At 33.6% G+C, this 20,261-nt stretch overlaps 1 protein-coding gene across 1 annotated transcript in view; it reads right to left on the reverse strand.

Moving 5' to 3' along the window:
• SLIT2 (slit guidance ligand 2) overlaps positions 1 to 20,261 on the reverse strand; it is a 374,620-nt gene that overhangs the window by 136,088 nt on the left and 218,271 nt on the right. The window contains exons 5-7 of the mRNA XM_030801111.1: positions 18,623 to 18,694; positions 6,116 to 6,187; positions 606 to 677 (exon numbers count right to left, since the gene is read on the reverse strand). Of these exons, the coding sequence (XP_030656971.1) occupies positions 606 to 677; positions 6,116 to 6,187; positions 18,623 to 18,694 (216 nt within the window). The remainder of the gene's footprint in view (positions 1 to 605; positions 678 to 6,115; positions 6,188 to 18,622; positions 18,695 to 20,261) is intronic.

Genomic DNA, 20,261 nt, shown 5'->3' on the forward strand with positions numbered 1-20,261 from the left:
AAGTCCACCCTGGGCTTTGAAGATTTTAAAGCCTACTCTGGGCTTTAAGGATTACTTTTTCTTCAAGAGAAAAGAAATAGCTGTAGTCAATAATTTATTAGACCAAAAATATCTTAATGTCCATCTGTAACCTTGAAAAAGATATTTTTTTAAATATAAATGCTGACACAACCTTAATTATAGAAGTACTAGAGGGTGATGCTATAATTTCACGTTATAAGGAATGTTGGAGAACCAGTTTAGCTTTATTAGGTCTGCTTGCAGTACAGTAATAAAATCATAAAGATTTCCCATTTATCATTTCTGACAGCCAATCAAGGAATCTTCCATTTCTTAATGAAATGTGACCTCCACAATAGCTCAAAGTAAATGTTGTTTTTTTTTTAACTCCAAAGTTTCCATAATGCATATCAGTTAAAAGAAATCTTTCCAGTTTCCAGAATAATAGCTCATTCCCACAAATATCATATCTAGTCTTTTCCAAAGTTGGGCTTTCCTTGTCTACCTTGTAAACTAGTGGTCCTGTCCTTCGCTTATTGAACATGCTATTTAAGGGGAAGGTTTAATTGATTAATATGATCTTTACATATATTGTGACTACTTACAAAGTCCTAAGTTTAGGCATATGGTTGAAACTTGCCACAGAAAGTCTAGTAATGTTGTTATTGTTGAGAGTGCTGTAGAATTAAAAAGAAAAGTTAGAATTTTTAGATACAAAATTGATTGATCATTTTATATATTAACATAGAGAAAACGTCTTGTACTATGCTTATGCAGGACAGCTACCTGGCAGAGATGACATAGAGAATGCACTACTCTATAGACAAGTTGATAAATAATTTTCATAATTTAACATATTACTGTACATTTTGTTTTATTCAACATTTACTACAAATTTATGGCTTCATTCATAGCATGTTTGACTATTTACATTCTACTTTATGTACCTTGTGCATGCATGTCTATTTATGATATTGGTTAAGAAATAAACACGGGATAGTTACAGTTGGAAAATATGCCCAATTTCATTTCCGTAGAGTGGCATTATGTGTAATTAGTGTCCATGAGTCAATGAATGTATTTGAATTAATACTCTCTTACTGAATTCTCATAGCAACAATACAGAATCATTCCTGTCTGGCCTTGGAACAGAGTCCTCATAACTATTATTTACCGCAGACATCAGACACTGCTGAAATTTGAGTGGAAATAGCTATATCTATATCTGGTACTTGCACCAGGTGGGGATGAAGTAACTTGCTGTAGCACCGTGTTAAAAGATTAATCCATTCTAACGGCTTTTAGTTGCAGTAGCATATTGGCCTTTGTTTACTGCTGTGTGGCAGCAGTCATGGTTTCTCGAGGTAGAAGACCCAGGAATATGTGTGGTGAAGAGAGTTATTGTGAAAATAAATATCATCCTTACTTTTCCCCCAATGCAACTTTGTGAGTTTTATTATTATTATTATTGATTATTTCTACTTCTATTACTACTCATTCATTCATCAAATATTTCCCGAATGGCCATTATTTTATGGTAACATGGAGTATTATAAAAATAAATCAGGCATAAATTCTGTCCTAAAATAGCATACAGTCCAGCTGGGGAGACGAATTGGACAAATTACAAAAACTAATAAGGCTAACATATGAGCTTTCTTCACCCTTCAGAAAAATCTGGTTGTGATAAGAAAGTGGTAGAAGTTATCCCAGGGGTATACAAGTAAAGTGTAGACATGGAAAGCAATTCTAAGACTCGGAGAGACTGAAGGTACACGTTGAGGTGGTGACCAAAGAAGGCAAGTTCCTCTGAAGGAGGTAGGAGAAAGAGCATCGATGTTCGTGTTGGATGAAGTTGATACTGGACAAGGATTTGAATTAGGGGTTGCAAGTTCACTGTAGGGCCTGAGCAGAGAACAGAAATGAGAGAAGCAGACCACATGCAAAAATATACAATGATGGGCAAGAGAGATGGAAGAAAGCAGACATTTGGGGATGGTGAAGAATATGGTAAGCTAGCAATGATAGTCTCTCTTGTGGCAGATAATGTCCAGCTCCAGTGGACTATTGACCTGCTGTAAGGGAGGACTGTCAAACAATCAGATTTTCCAAGGGATGCTAGAGATAAAAATTTTTAGATCTTTCTAATGTTTAAATAGTTGCAACTAATTAAAATATTTCAAACAGTCTGCAGACCACTTATGTTTGAGCTACACAAAATATATTTTTCAGGCCACTCTGGGCCAGTTGGTGGCTGTGGTTATTGATGGTGTGTTCAGAGGTCAAGGGATTGACAAAAACTTTTCAGTAAAACAGGGCATGTCAGCTAGAGACCCAGATAATGCATGGACCCTCTTTACTACCTTGTTTTGCAATGTACTGAATCATATAAGAACTATTCTAAGTGATTTGAATTAAGTCACAAAAAATAAACCACTTTATGGGGGACCTACAGAGCACTAGATTTGTTGGCTCAGATTATCTAAGAGCTTTTAGCATTTTCCTGTGTGCAGGTGAAATGAGATGTCTTTTTCAAATGCCATTAAAATATATCCTGATATTGGAATGCAAAGGTTAAACTTCTCAATGGGATTTGCTTTCAAATGATCCCTTTTCCCATCCTCGTAATTTATGCTGACTTAATATGGCTAAAATCTTTATAGTATATAGCATTCTGAAATATGGCTTTGGGAATAAATTGTTTTAAGTACTTCACACAGAGCAGATATGCATTAATTTTGAAGTATAGTTTCTTATATCTGCATGCAAAGGAAAACTTTTATTGAATGCCAAAGACTTCAGTTATCAATTTGAAGTCTTTTCTCAAAATGTTGGTTCACATAATGCAACTAAAGGAATACATTATCTTAGTATTTTATTCAGTACTGATGCTGGAAAGAAGTACTGATACTGATACCCAATGATTGAAAAATATGCAGAACCAACAAAATTATTTTTAAAATTAATAATAAATATAAGTGTTAAGTATGATTACTTGTGTATGTTACGGTTATGGTCAACTTCTATTCTGAAATAATGGAAACATACTGTACTTATTTAGTTGTGAACATTTTATCCCATGTGTAAGTCTATTTCTATGCTCAACTTCAAGATTTTCATTGTAATGAGTAAATATTCTAATACAAAAGACATCTTGATGTATAAATATTAGCCTGTATAATCATGGAGCACCTCTCACATTTATATCTTGATTTAGTCATCTTATTCCCTTACCACCATGCATATCGTTTGGCAGAGTTTGGTATTTAGTGGATATGAATCACTATGATTAAATTAAATTAAATTATGTCCATTCTGTGAAAAAGAAAAACAAACATGTAGAAGCAGCAATTCAAGGGATATATTTCATTTCTGAGTCCAGTGTCCAAAGAAGGGAAAATACTGATCGAGATTTAGTTTCCAATGTTATTTTTGAGATGGTATCTAAATATTAAGAAAATATGCAGTTACTTCTAAGTCTTACAAATCAGAATCTGACAATAAACCAGTTCTCCATGAATGCGCAAGTGTTAAACTGCTTCCTTGCTTTCATCTATCTTAGATTTTCACTTGACTTCTTGGACTCTATTCACTCTTTGTACGCTCATATATATCCTAATTTGATACTTTTCATCAACGACCAAGGGCGATTACCTCATTTTCTCCCATCTAGCTTCAGTATAGTCATACATTCACAAATGGCTCAAGGAATTAAAATTTTAAAAAATCTAAAACCCTTGGAATCTGAAATTTAAGGCAATGTATAAGTTAATGTTCCTTTTTTATTTCCACATAAGACAGTACATCCTAAAGAGTCACAAATGGTAAAAATAAGCAAAACAGACAGTCATCTTTCTAGAACCCTTCTTAATGCAAACTCTCTTAAGCTCTTGACCAAAGATTTATAATAGGTAAACTTTTGTTGTATCTCACAAGTGATTTGGGCTTCATAAATTCTCATCTTTTCAGTGCTCCAATTTTGCCTTATTTATCAACTGATTTTTCTAGGGATTGTTTAAAGTATGAGGATTGAAAAAAAAACATTTAAAGTAATGTCTGCTCAACTTTATAAAATTTTAATATAAAATATTTCAAACTTTTTAGAAGAAATTTACATTGTCTATCATATGCTAATTTTTATTATTTCTTCAACAAACAAACTCTGACCAATATATACTTCTTTAAGATGTATATATTAAGGTCCTCAAAAGAGTTTCCAAGATTTTGGATTTCTATTTTAATTCCATGAACCATAAAATGTCACCCTTTGGTGTGTTTCCTCATTCTTGCTAAAGTCACTTTTTAGATATTTTGATTAATCATGACAATCAAAATGTATGAGATGATTGTGTTTTCATAAACGTACTCCTTCTGAAGACAACGATATTAGTTTATAGAAAATAAGCAAATGTAGTTATTGTATTTGTGGGTAAAAGATTTCAGTGCCTAGCATAGTGTTCGCTCTACCTTATAAGATATACACAGTAGGTGTTCGGTACATTTATGTGTATATATACATATATTGAATAAATACACTGAATACATATTTAAAAATAATTTAAGTTTTCTGAAAACTTAATAACAAGGTAATTTGTGGGATTTAATTCATCCAAGATGGCAAACTTTGCATAAAATGATTGATATCATTCATATTTCTAGTTAGGAACATTGGTTTAATAATACATTTTTGGCTTGATCAGCTCTGTTTGATTAAATTTGGTAGTTTCTTCATCTATGAATTTTAGTGACACTGACTATGGTTTTGCCTTGAGACCACTACTGTGAAATCATTCTAATTATTCTGACTCTGAGATACCATCAGTGAGTTTCATGTATTAAAAATGGTTCTGGCATACAATTTAAATAGTGGTCTTAAAGCTAAAATGTATATGATAAGCACTTTGAATATTTTTCTGATAGAAAGTTAGACCATTATCAATAGAAACAAAGGTGGCCTCTCCTATTGTTAGAGAGTAGTCTATATTTTTATATTTCACATTTTATCCCAATCAATTCATTCATACATACATATCTTTTAAAATAATTAATAACAGTACATTACACAGCTGGAAATTCTATTTTCTGGCAATTAAAACCAAAACCATATAAAAATACTGGTAAAATAAGCCATTCTAGCTGAAATATTAATTTATTTTCAGAATTATATTCCATTCCTGAAACTAGATTTATAAAGTAATGAATCCTTTTTTTTGTGGGGAAAAGGAAGGATTTTATGCTTTCTCGATAACTTTTAACAAATTGACTAAAAACACCCTCACATTTAATTCAATTTTAGATTTCTGACTAAATTTTCTCAAGGATGAAATAAAGCAGAGAAAAAATATTTTAATTGGTGGAGGAATTGTAAGTGTATTTAAAAAGCTACAAATGTGAATTTTGGCTGAAAAAATTCAAAAAATGTTTAGGCAGCATACAATGCTTTAGTAACTATAGTTTTCATCAAAATGTGTAATTTCATTAAAATTACTAAGTTATTGGTCAATAGAGGTTACTTAGTTGCCTCTAACCAATTTTGTCAGTCATGTCTACCCAGGGAGGAAAGAAGGAGGTTGCCAATTATAATTCAAGTCTGCGTGTTGTACATTACAAAGTCAGTGGTGAAGACTTGAAAATGGATCTAATGGGTGGCTTATTAACCTTAGGAAGCAGATTTCAAAGAATTCTTACAAAAATAATGTTAAATCAGCTGGTTAAAAATTTTATTTTTTTAATGAGAAACTGTGTTTCCATGGCCTAACAACGACAAATTATTCCAAGATATCAGCTACGAAGAGGTTTTTTTATGTTACTTTTCCTATAAAGTTGATTTTATCTCAATATTTTGCAATGACAAATTCTATGACTCTTATAAAAATATTTATAAGAAGAACATTTGAGTGACCTTACACAGTTTTACCTAAACATACAGATATGGTACGCAAGGTTTTGCACACACACATTTCGACTCTTCTCTGTATTCACCATGAGTTATTTAAGGTATCTCTTAAGAGACTATTTTGACAACAAGGTTTTAAGCTAGCAGATAAGCTTCCACATTAGTCCTGTCCAGACACAAAGCCCCCATTAAAAGAGTAAGAGAAATAGCAGTACTTACAGCACTTCCAGGTCCCGGAGAGCCCTGAATGCCCCATCTTCAATACAGCTGATCTGGTTGTAATCCAGTTGCCTGTTAAATAGATTAGAAGAATCTATGTAGAAGGGATGGACAGTAGCTGGGGTAGGTGATGGGAAGTTTCCTGAAGGGTCTATGATACCCTGGACACACTCACTGAAGTGCCCTCACAAACACACTCATCTGCTTACGAATGTCATAAGCCATTCTAGCCTCTATGCCGCCACTGAAATCTCTTTTTGTTCTGAACTGTCTGTGCAAATAGCAGCCCTTGGAAAGCTCCAGTAAATAATAACTGTACCTTATATTAAATGCCATAGGAATGCAATTTCATTACATCAAGAAAAGCTATCCATTAAGAGCTTTCAGCGTCATCTTGCTGAAACAATTTCATTAAGGTAAAGGACTGTAAATCACTTAATGTCACATGCACCCCCTCAGTGACCTAACAGAATCCATTTATCAGAGAAGCCCAGCTGCATGTTAATTTCACTATCCTTGGCATGAAAGAGCAAGACTACTTTTAGGTTTCCCTCTTTTAAAAGCAGTTTTCCTTCAAGAACTCCAAATCGAGAAAGGGAACTGATGTCCCATATAGCTTGCTCTTATTCCCAACCAGAAATACACTTTACAAAGCTAATAATTGTTCTATATTAAGTGTCACTATTCTAGTAATTCACATTCTTTATCATTATATGCAAATGCTCTGCATTGTAAATACAGCATACTTTTGAGTTAAGGAACTTCCAGAATTATATCGCTCTCCAGAAAATAGGTTTTTAAGTATTAAATAACAATTTTGCTTTTTAAAAAGATGCTAATTTTGGTTAAAGCCACTAAGAAACATATACTACAGGCACATCATAAAAACACTACATGTATCTATGGTAAAAAGCCTAAAAGCTGTATCAGTGAAATTCTAAATAATGCATAATTGAAGTAAATGAATCTTCTCCAATATCTTAAGCACTTATTTGTTAAAATTCATAGTACAAAAAAAGAATGCTCCAAACTTGGTTATGTCTGCTTTTCCTGCTGCTTGTTCTGGAATTAAAATTTTCTTGTTCATATTGAGCCTTCTACTTGGTTGAAATTAACAGTGAAGTACTATATTGTATCTGTACCACACTCTTTTTTTTTTTCTTTTCCGAACAAGCAGTTGTTTAAATATAGTAGCTTGAATGTTAGAGATGTTATTATTTCAGTTAAAAAAGTATTTTAATGTTTCACTTGAGATAGAAACAAAATGTTTCATGGAAGAGGTGAGTTGTCAGCTCTGCAGGCACTGGGTGAGAGAATGTGGATGAATAGGAGTAAGATTATGATCATAATACAAATGCATCCTGTCCTTGTTTCAAGTTCAGCATTCACTGAAAGGGCTAATTCATATTTGAGGTCTGTTCATAAAGAACTGTTTGGACATTTCTATAAAAGAGCTGTTTCTCCCACAAGACTACTGAATAAAGGTGCAATGATTTAATCCAGTGACTTTCAGAGGGGCCTCTTCAAGTTCCTTACTTTAGAAATTATGTATATAGACAATGTCTCATGAAATATACATCTCATTTATAAGAATATCTCTAGGGGACACAAACATACACAAGGCTACCTTGATGTCATGCAAATGGTACAATTTAGGACATGCAATATTAACAAAGGTGTACCCCAAAGAAGGTATAATTTTATTGTTGTATAAGCCTTAGTTTATAAAACTAAGTTTTTCCCCAAATCATAGCTAACGTCCATGCTACTATAATAGCCTAAATAATTTCTACTTATTAAGACATAATGCAGAAGTATTTTATTTTCTAAGAAGACATTTAAAGTCTCATGATGTAATATGGCTGCTGTGGTTCCAAGAAAACACTTACATTCTTGAGCACTTTTGATTTTTACAGATTAAATTCATTTAACAATTAGGTTAATAGCCTTTTTTATTTTAAAGTGCTACATATATATCTACACTACTATTCTCTAACCTCTCAAACAATTTATCAAAGCCATTTAAATTAGTACAATGGCATGAAGTGTTACCCCTGACACACTACAAAAGAGAAATTGTTTCCAGACAAATTGGCAAAATCTTTTAATGCTATCAAATTTGCCTAATGCAGTCCTCAGGTTAATCTGTAAAAGGGTGAGCTGTATGTTTGCCCATATCTTATTATCCTTAGCTGTCAATGTATAAATCAATGCTGACACAGCTTCTTCTAAATCATGCACACAGTACACAAAGGGGAACCTCCAGCATGCCAGAAAGCACTCAAGCAAACCTTGTCCTACAAGGAATGGAAGGCCAACTACTTTCCTTACAGGAGCAGAAGTTGAGATGCTGCTGGAAACTTTGGTAATTTCACTGTTCTTTAATACTGCTCATGGTTATATGCTTCTTCATATTCTTAACAGAAATCTAAGCCCGTATTGGTGCTAAAGCATTAAGAATATTTGGTTTCCATAGGACTGAGGTTTTCCTTAAAAGTTCTCTGAATACTGTTATATCTGAGTCCACATATTTCCTGAACATGAAGGTATTTCATGAAGTTATTCATATGAAGGGACAATCCAAGTTAAACAAGTGAATAATTCGTTCATTAATGTGTCAATTTTTTTGATATTCAAAGAAAGGTTTACACAAAGTGTTGTGCTCGTATCACTGCTCATGAGAAAATCTCTCCCAACAGACCTCCATTTGTCTGTATATGGTTCAAGATAAACAGTGTCAAAACTATGCAACAATGTAATTTATTTCAGGGTTTCTGGACTACTTAGCTGCACTCTTTTTGTTTCACCCTGCTCACTCCCTTCTCCACTACCTTTCAAGCCCTGGGTACTTCTGGCTTCTGTAAACAGGAAAGGATCTGTTCTCTGCCATACCTTTAGTGACAGGCTGGCCTTCTTTAGATGTGATTTCCAATTGTGCTACGAAATTATTCTGAATTAGGAAAACCACCAGAGGAGACTTTTTCACTTCTTCAAAAAAAAAAAAATTATGCTCCAACTATTCACTAAGACATAGTGTAAATTTGCAGATCATTAAAGAGAGTTGGATGTTAAGGGCAGAAGTAACATAAGTGGTTTATTTCAGACCTTCAGCTGACCTAACTTAGCACATACTTTTGTGTCTTCTCCCTTATGTGCTGACTCCAATCTTCCCTTTGGCTTCTGTTCAAATTCCAAATTGCCTCTCTGTGTGATCCTTTGCTGTCCAAGTAAATTTGTGTTTTGAAGAACTGCTTTAATCTCATGGAAATGATGGGGTTAAGAATAACATTCATGATCTCAGCCGGGCGTGGTGGCTCATGCCTGTAATCGCAGCACCTTGGGAGGCCGAGGCAGGCGGATCACCCGAGGTCAGGAGTTCGAGACAAGCCTGGCCAACATGGTGAAACCCCATTTCTACTAAAAATACAAAAATTAGCCAGGCGTGGCAGTGGGCACCTGTAATCCCAGCTACATGGGAGGAGGCAGGAGAATTGCTTGAACCCAGGAGGTGGAGGTTGCAGTGAGCCAAAATCGCAACTCATGACATTGCACTCCCACCTGGGCAACAAGAGCAAAACTCCATATCTTTGAAAAAAAAAATATGATCTCTTGGTATTAACATTGTTTTTTTTATGGTAGGGAGTATATCTTCTGATGCCCTAGAATAACTCTAGATAGTTCATTTTGATTTTTACCAGCGCTGGTAAATTTAGTCTCACATATTGCAGTGTGTCGATGGACTCCATATATTAAGAGATACCACTCTATGCCTCACGCGCAAAAAGTTCTGAAGCTCATGATTCTCTTTAATACCAAAAATAATTTAGCCTAGTTTCAAATTTTGATTTATTCTAGGTATGGGGGACAATATACAATATTGCTAAATATAAGTTTTAAAAATAGGTATATTAAATGACAAAAAGGTTAAACATTTGCTTACTTGGCATCCTGAAACAGAGATGCTAGTCCATCATTTAGGTTTTCTTAAAGAATTTCCTGTTTTATTCTTTTAAAATATGGGTATCATACTGAGTTTGAATTACATATGCAACACTTAGGTTAATAACTACATAAAACTGCAGTAATTTCAATTAGTGTGTTCCTACCCATAGCAAATTCACGTTTTACTGCAGCATCCAAGTTATAAGTTCTTATAACTGATAGGTTTTTTTAGTAAGAATTAGAAGACACATAAAATGTGCTTAACAATATAGAACATAACAATCTTTAATAATTTCTAAGTCAATCTGGATCTCTTAATGTCTCAACAAAATTATTATAACTATGCTCCAATTTTGTATTGTTTTGTTTCATTTAAGGTGCTAGAAATAGTTTACTTCATGTTCATATTATTATTATTGTAAGATAGAAAACTCCAAAAATTTAGTTGACTTAAGACACATCGAAATGGCTAAAATCAATATGAGGGAATAACTAGTGTAAAGAAACCAAATAAAACATATAAACCACATGAGAGAAAAAGAATAAAAAAGATGTACACATATGAGCGTGTTCTCTTCTCCTTCTTTCCATATATGCATAAACTTCAAGTCAATACAAATGTCTACATATACCAATATTTATGCCAATCATGGCTTTTAAAGAGTATCCCCAGATATAAATTATGATATAAAGTATAAGAATAAAAATTGATCCATATATATGTACATCCTTGACATAAGTTTCAGCAACTATATCCTTTACCTCTGCATAAAAGCACATCAGTATTAACTTCAAAACTGGTAAAGAAAGCAATTAAGGTGTGGACCATTCTGAGGACCCCAAAGTAATTTACATTATGTGAGAATTTAATCCTTTTACAATCTTTCAGGCAACAATTTGCTTTTCTCACAGCAATAAAGAATCTCAGTTTTTATAGGAATAGCCTATGGTATAAAGTTATATGTTTGTCAATTTGGGGGGAAGAAGCAACAGATAGCAGTAGTAGAGATGGGGAGGGAACCTGCTTTAACATCAACTGAGGGAAGGACAACTAAATTGACATTAAGTCCTGGGAACTGTAAAGTGGTAGAAACTGAAAATGATAATAATAATTGCTAACGTTTAATGAATTCATAGCATATGGCAGGGTCTGTAGATACGTCATCTCATTATTCCTCATGATAACTTGGGAAGGAGACATTAGCATTATCCGGATTTTGAGACTATGAGGCTCACAGAAGTTCAATAAGTTATACATGGTATGTAGCAAATAGTCTGTGAAGTTTTCATTGGAATGTAGATGTATGTATTGCCATAACTCCCTCTCAATAATACATAGTGACTCAGGAAAAAGACTCAGGAACTTTTTGTTCTCCAAATGGGGGTTTTAGCTAAATCAATGATTACTATGGAAGAGACCAGCAGATGAAAAGTACTATAGAATGTCAGAAAAGACAGAGATTATTCTAGGCTGATGTAGTCATGAAAGAATGGAAAAAAAAAATAAACCAAAAACCTCAGATCCTTAAAAAATGGATAGAATCTAATTAGACAGAAAATAAAGTGGGTATTTCCTATGGAGATAATGGATCCATCAAAGAATAGTTGTGAGCAGAGGCACTACAATGTTCACAGTGAACATCTGCAATAGAGAGGCCATTCTGGCTTGAGCAAAGAGCTTCTGTACAGATTGAAGGGAAGAAGGAGCTAGGAGCCTGGATCAAAGTCAGAATGTTAGGACTAGTCAGAATGCCTAAAGAGACTGGATGTTACAGCATTTAATAATCATCTGTGCTCTTTCAGGAAAGAGTCTGTAATTCCTATAGATACTGTAGAACTAGGCAACATTCTGCCTAGTTCTGGAGTTTCTGTATCTAGTATATTATAGATACTACAGAACTGGCAACATTCTGCTCTATTCCCAGGGCTTTGCCATAGTGTCTATAACACAGGTACTTTAAAACAACTTTTTAAATAAACTGAATACTTTTAAACCTTATAGTAATAGATAATAAACGATGTTTTATGAAAAAAATCTGGCAACCTTGTTAAAATTATCTAATGAGAATATAAACTGGAGGTCAAAATTCAATTAGCAGGCTATTATAAGAGTTCAGAGGTGACAAAGTGTACTGTTCAGTGTTAAAGATGCAAAAAATCAAAGGTCCATTCTGTCTCATAAGATGATATAGCAGCCATGGCATGATTATGCCAATTCATATTTTGTAAGTATGTGAATTGGATTCCCAATTACTGAATCAGACTGTCTTGTGTTTTGTGTTATTTTGTTTTGTTCTAGAAAGCATTTATGAAGAAATATTGTTAGATTACATTTTTACATGACAAAATGCATTATTGAAGAAAAATTGCTGAAAGCACTCTGAAGACAAAACAAAATGCAAAGATGGAGAGGTTATTGGTAGCAAACTCTATCACAGTTGTTGGGGATTATCACAATTCATTGTGCTTTCAGAGGGAGTGCAACCAGGCAAAATACAGGACCATGGACAGTTCCCATAGTACTGATGGGGACATCTGCTGAGCTACTAATTTTTTATATATATGAATGCCTGAGACACCCCTTTTTATTTAGGTACATAAGAAATTAAGGTAAGTTTCATTTGAGAAAGGCAATAAAAGACCTTACCTTCTCTATCTAAGTAAAAAGCCCTCCCTACAGGTTTCTTCAGAAGGTTCTATACCACACTGAAGACCTCTGTAATTTAAGAGTAAGGATAGCAATCGCTATAAATGAGAAACCAACCTACCATTTGCAGTCTCTTCAGCTTCAGGTTTACTGAAAATACTCTAGGAAGGAGCTAGGGGCATGGAATGTACAGCTTCAATCTGATACCAATGGATTTGAAATAAAATCCAATGAACTAAATGGAAAAACTGACAGATTAAAGAAGACATTTTGCAATTATGACTTAACTTATATGACAAACCTAATGAGGTCTTGCATTTGTCTGGTAAAATTTACATACCCTCTTTTCTCTGTTTATTACATAATGATTCTATATCAAGTGAGCAACCCTTGCTCTCTTATCATCAGGAATTATGTAGATGACAGTGAAAACTAGAAAACAGATATTTAAAATGAGAAAAAAATTAAAAATATGATGAAATATGTAAGCACCTCTGTGTATCTGGGATAGCACTGTGAGTTTCCCTTCTATGGGTTCTAATGGAGCCATCGATACAAAACTTGAAAATGACACAGTTCCAGCAGAAAAACAAAATTTCTAACTAATGTAAATAGCTCTGTAACAACACATAGATGAACTCTCTCTATCCTGTTTGCCAAATCATTTTATGCTAATAAATAATGTATTCCAAATTGGGTGACTTCTTTCCTAAAATGTCATAGGAATATATATATTTATTTTCCAAGTGATATTTTTGCTTACCTAAAGAGAACCATGCTGAATCATCTTGTGACTTAAAACCTTGTCTAAAAAGTAATGCATGTACAAAAAAGAATAAATGCAAATATTTTCCCCAACATATTTTTTACCAAGAAGCATTTTGTTCCTGGGAAAGGATTATAAGACTCATAACAGACATAGGGTTAATGGAATTGAGATAATGCAAGCAAATTGGAAAGATATATATTTATTTATGAAGAAAGAATAGTAAAGTTTGATTGGAATAGAGGATGCACTTTGTGGATGTATTGCAAAATTAAAGCAGCAGAAAGCAGGTGTGGTTTATTTCACATAGTACATTTAAAATATGTCCTTTTTGAATTTAATTTAAGTAATCATATTGAACTCACTAAAAAACTAACGGTAAAGTAAATTAGATTTTGTTTTTGTGATGTGACTAAAAACTAGTGATGTAGGTAATTTTAAAGTTTATATATTTGTACCTTTTTTCTTTAATCCTAGGACAACTATAACTAAGAATGTTTTATCATAAAAACAAAAGACTTTTGAAGTATTCTGGTACTTACTAAGTACCATAAGTTCTTTAAGAATAAGCTCACAATTCTTGGCAGTAAAGTGAGATTTAATTTTAACATTTTTCTAAATTATCAATTAATGGAAATGCCTAATAGATACTTGAAAACAAATCAGTGGCACAATGTAACATGACCCCGTTCAATATTTGTTTAGAAGACAGCAAAGGCTTTACTGCATCAGTGGTAAGGCTTTTAAATATATATATATATATATATATATACACATTTCTAAAGCAATTTTTCCTAAATATTGGTTATATTTTGGTAAAGCATCAGTTGATAATGATATGCTATCAATACTTTAGTTCATATTTGGTTTGGGAGTTTAAAAACACAAATGTAAATCCTATGGAAATGTGCCACCAGTGACCATTATAAACAGTATAATTTAGTTGATATTTTCATATGATCTTGTTATTCTCACAGCATATCTCACTGTGGAAAATGTCAGGGGAAAAAGTAGTTTAAATTGTGGCTGGGGAAAATAAGGTAGCAAAATAAAATGTAAAAAAATTTAATCCAGTTAAGAAATGAATAGAGAGAAGAAAAACGTTATGGGAAGTCCTCCCTGGAGATGTTTAAGAGCAAGATAACTGTCCATCTGTTTAGAATAGTTTTAGTGTGGCTTGCCTGGAGGAAGGGGAATGAGATCTGCTAATCTGCAAAATTTCCACAGCATCAATTTCATATTGTTGGGATACCGCCTTGAGCATATTTAGCCAATCCACAAGATTAAAGCAAATGCTTTTAGTGAAAATCTTGTGAACATGGAATTTGCTCTAAGGCCTGAATGTGGTAAATCCCATAAACCTGTTACAGTGTATCAGACTGGGCTTTTACACAGTGCTATATAAAATATGGCCTGAGCAGCTTCTTTTTTTTCTCTTTTACTCTCTGAATAACTCTGAACAGTAGCCACAATGGCATCATGCAGGGTTTTTCAACTTGTAAATGGACATACTAGCATGATACATGGGATGAAGTAATGTACCTTCTTCTTGCACCAAATACTAATAATATTAATAATGCTAGTATTAACGGAAATGTATTGAGCCATGATGATGACTTATGTTCACCAGTTTCACAATAATAGGAATTAAATTTACCCTCAGTTATAATATATTTTACCAGATAGCCTTCTTAAGTTTTCATGATAAAACTAAACTTCATACAAACCCCATGAGATTGGAACTTTTCTGAACGATGTAGTTTGAACTATTTTTTAATCCTAGAAAATGCCTTTTAATGTAAAATTTTTATAATATTGCAGCTGTTATCCTAATTCATAAAATAAACTTATACATTCATTGTGATATTTTAATATTTCCCTCATTGTCTTTCACATTGTTACATGGAAGGCAATGAGAATAGTGGGAATAAATTGTTCTTTTGATCAACATCATTCATCATCCACATAGTTTCTGAAGCCCCTTTTCTTCTGTAGAAACATAAGCTTCCAAAGTTGAAATAATGTAGATGCCACAATACTCAGCTCCCCCCATATTCAGATCCCTATAATTCTTACCACTGCTGCTATTCAGGATACATACTGCTGTGCCTTTAAAAAACAGGGACAGCCAGACGCGTAATCCCAGCACTTTGCCAGGCCAACGCGGGTTGATCATTTGAGGTCAGGAGTTCAACACCAGCCTGGCCAACATGGTGAAACCCCATCTCTAGTAAAAATACAAAAATTAGCCAGGTGTGGTGGTGGGCACCCGTAATCCCAGCTACTCAGGAGGCTGAGGTGGGAGAATCGCTTGAACCTGGGAGGCAGAGGTTGCAGTGAGCCAAGACTGTGCCACTGCACTCCAGCCTGGGTGACAGAGCGAGACTCTGTCTCAATAAACGAAACAAAACAAAAAAAAAAACAAACTGGGGTTGGGCACATTCCATCCCTTACATTACACACACACACACACACACACCACACACACACACACACAGACTCCACTGCACTGTGGTTTTACTCTTCCACTCTAACCATTCCCCGATAACTTCAAGGGATACTTTTCTGTTTCCTCAGCACCTACAGCCCTTAATGCCTTGTTCACAAATCAAGGTCTTGTGTATATTCATTTAGTACTTTCTAGTATATTTTCTTTTTCCATTTTGTAACTTCATGTCAAAATGACCCATAATAGAATAGTCATTTCTAGTCAATATTGCTAATCATCTCATGTTACACTTCCCTGTCTCCCCTTATGATGCATTTTTCAGGGTTAACTGTTAGCATTTGATTAGTCAAATACTTGCAAATGGAATACTGTATTTTCATAGTATTCTACTGTTTTGAAAGGTCTTTCATATATCTTCTTTCCCTAATAACCATATCAAACCCAAATAACTATTGTTTACTTTATAAAAGTAAAAACTGGCCAGGCACAGTGGCTCACACCTGTAATCCCAGCACTTTGGGAGGCTGAGGAGGGTGGATCACCTGAGGTCAGGAGTTCGAGACCAGCCTGACCAACATGATGAAATCCCATCTCTACTAAATACAAAAAATTGGCCAGGCATGGTGGCGGGTGCCTATAATCCCAGCTCCTCAGGAGGCTGAGGCAGAAGAATCCCTTGAACTCGGGAGGCGGAGGTTGCAGTGAGCTGAGATTGTACCACTGCCTCCAGCCTGGGTCACACAGCGAGATACCATCTCAAAAAAAACAAACAAACAAACAAAAAAAAAAACAAGTAAAAACTAAGGCTTAATGAAGCTGACTAATTTGCTCATATCTGCAAGTCCAAAAAGTAACAAAACGTTCTGAGACTCCAGTCTCAAATTCATCTAACTGCATTAATAATTAAAAAAAACTCATCTAACTGCATAAATGATAATAAAAAATCTTGAAATTCTGAGAAAAAATTATGCCTGTGGGGGAGAAAAGATTTGAAAACTTTGCTAGATCAACATCCCATTAGATGAACACTGACTAGCTTCTGTTATCTCTAAACTTTTAAAATCACGTTTTAAGGATAAATACAAAATATATAAAGAAGAATCCTGTCATGACTGGTCCCTATTTCCATGCGTATCCTTAAATGTGGGAGGAGAGCCACTTGTTTACTTGGATTCCCCGAATATCTTTACTAAGAAGATTAAAAGCCACCTGTTTTAAGGAATTAGAGATAATACTACTGTAAGATTGCAAATAGCATTACTAAGGGATGGTCAACTGTAGCTATTGCTGTACTTTTACAGCTAAGTGAAGGCAACTTAAGTAAGTGCTACATAGGAATTCTTGAACCCTGTTCTGTCCAGGTAGATTTGAACACCGTGTATCATTGAGTCTACCTGAAGACTTCTTGAAGCCCTAACTAGCAAAGGTAAAAAGAAAGCAAATAAAATCGTATTAAATTGAGCACCCATAAAAACCTTACAGCCATGGTTTTAATGGTTTTATACATTTATACCTTAGAAGTTTGTAGTTTTCTGTCTTTACTTGTACATTTAGAAAGTACAAGTTTAAAAAAATCATTTACATTAAGGAGAAGACATAGAGGCCAAAATCTGCGGCTTTATAAACAGTTGTCTTCTTTGACAAGGGAAGACATCTGTCTTACTTTTGCTACTGAAAAAAAAGGCATTGGATCCAACCATGGAGAATTCTGAATATAAGTTAATTCGTGCCTGCCTTGTTTATTACTAGCTAAGAAATATTAAATTCCTGACAGTTAATCTCAGCCCAGAGGGGCTTTTCTCCCCTATATTCCAAACTAATGTAAAAGCTAAGAAAACCATTTATGTCCTAGGATTCATAGTCTATCAAAATCCATCATTTTTGGAAGCTAATATAGTATTTTAAAATTTAGAGAGATATTGATATTATGATTGTCATTGAGATCTTAAATCTGATATGTATCCTTAGAAATATAGGCACTTTAAAAAATGCTTATAATCGAAACACCAGACTAAAGATTTATCAAAGGAAAATACAGAAATGCATTTTTATTTTTTTAAAGGATGCTATAAATACATTCTTTCATGAAGATATGAGGGAAAATGTAAGAAATACATTCACACAAAGGGAAAGACATAATTTTGTCATTCTCATGCTTTTGGTATTTAATGAAAAGGGTGATCTTAAAACTCTGGAAAAAGCTGTAGCTCTAGGCTACAGGTATCTCTAAGAAGAAAATATTATCTACTATTTCCAGAAAATAATAGTCCATATTCTCATAGCACTTCTAGTAACCTTGAAAATGGAACATGGCAGAACTGGCCCAACAATAAAACTAACAGTTTTATTTCTAATAAACACCAAAAGCAACTGAAAACATAGTTACTGAAATTAGCTGACAGAAAAAGTGGGGAAAAAAACACAAATATCTGTGAATCAAATCACTTCATAGGCTTCAAAAGATTAATCACAAGGATTAAAGAATGAATTTAATGATGACTTGTTTCCAGACATCTTCTAAATGAGCATCTCGTCAAACAACTTGTGAAAACAATTGACAACTTACTGTTACAAGGTCTCCTATGCAAGCATAAACATACACAGGGCTTTCACCATTTCTTTCTGACACTTTATTTAATATAAACTTGACTTTGAAAATAGATAATAACTTAAAACACTATAAATTTAAAAATATATACTTACAAATTTTTTATGTCAACTGCCCCACGGAAAGCTTTCCTTGGGATTGCCTGAATTTGGTTTTCACTGAGATCACTAAAAACAACAACAACAAAAAGGATCACGTTAGAAAATATTATTTAAAGATTATTTGAATCCAAATGTTTGAGAAGTTATAGGACACCAGAAAGAAAAAGAAAACCCTAAAAGGATCATAATTAAATCCATAGCATTATATGCAGTTTCTAATATAAATATTTTATATTTCTAATATAAATTAAAAAGCTGGAATAATGGCTTCTTGAAGTATGCTTCTAGATCTTTAATTTCATGAGAAACTATAAAATATGGTACTCGTAAATTTAAGAGTCAGTCCGTATCTGTGTAACAAAAACATTTCTTTAAAGAATAGTAAATTGTTCATAATTCAGTTTCAGGGGATTCTGAGGTTTTAGTAGTTTATATTTCTCCAACACCCCGGCATAACTTATAAAGTATATAAGAAAGCAGCCTACTTAATTTCCCAGAGTAGAGTGGGTAAAAACTGATAAAACCTGGACAGTATGATTAAGTTTTCATAGCACTTCTAGTAATCTTGAAAATGGAACATGGCAGAACCGGCCCAACAATAAAACGAATAGTTTATGCATCAAATATTAATAGCAGGTTGATACAAAACCTTCTTTAAATAATTCTATTATTATCATAAACATAGACTGTCTATATTTGCATTTTAATTTAATTGAGAAATACATTTTAATCACTGAACAAAGCGCTCCGAGCTGGAAAGAGCAGTTTGTAAAAATCGCTCATCTCATGAAATGGATCATTATTTTTCCTTCAGAGAATTCCAACGCCAATTCTATGAGCTCACATAGTATTATTAGCCTTAACGAGTAGAATATAAATATACGTGCAAGAAATATCAATGAGAGCAGAAAATTCTCATCTAGTTTTAAGTAACATTACCACATAGTAGAGTTGAAATATCAAACAAAATAAATTATTAAAGCAACAATGATGGTATTAAAATTATCTTTAAAATTTTAGGATAACTGATGCTCACAAAGAAATACGAAGCTACTAACCACAGGTGCATAACAGATGAAAACAGCCATTTTCCAATATGAGGAGGCATATTGGACAGATTCATCCACATCCTCTCCCCCACAGCTGCTTATGATCTGAGTTTCTTGTTCATACATTTGTGGCCGCACAATAGAGAGAGAGAACCGGCAGATATGGAGATTTAGTGTGTAGTCTTGACCTTATTAGCACCAAGTTTTAAGCAACAAAGATTTGCATTTGTATCTCAATATCCTCAATGTTTTTTTGCTAAGCAATTCGTAAAAAAAAAAATAAATACTAGTCTATTTAAAGAGTAAAGGTCTGTAGCACAACAAATTATTTCAAACAATAAATTTACAAAATGTGCTTATGTAGGAGTTAAAGCAGCCATCCACTTCCTTAGTGATGTAGTATGTTACTGCTTTCAATAGTTTCAGTATATCCCTAAGAGTATTAATCCTTCATTTCCTTAAAAATTGCTTATTTCTCCAGTTTGCCATTGATTTAGACTGACTTCCTTCCTTTGCTTAATTACATCAAGTTAAGAATATCTAACAATATATATTTAAAAGCCTTGATGACAGAAACAGTGTTC

The sequence above is a fragment of the Nomascus leucogenys genome, chromosome 20, assembly GCF_006542625.1.
Source record: "Nomascus leucogenys isolate Asia chromosome 20, Asia_NLE_v1, whole genome shotgun sequence".
NCBI lineage: Eukaryota > Metazoa > Chordata > Mammalia > Primates > Hylobatidae > Nomascus > Nomascus leucogenys.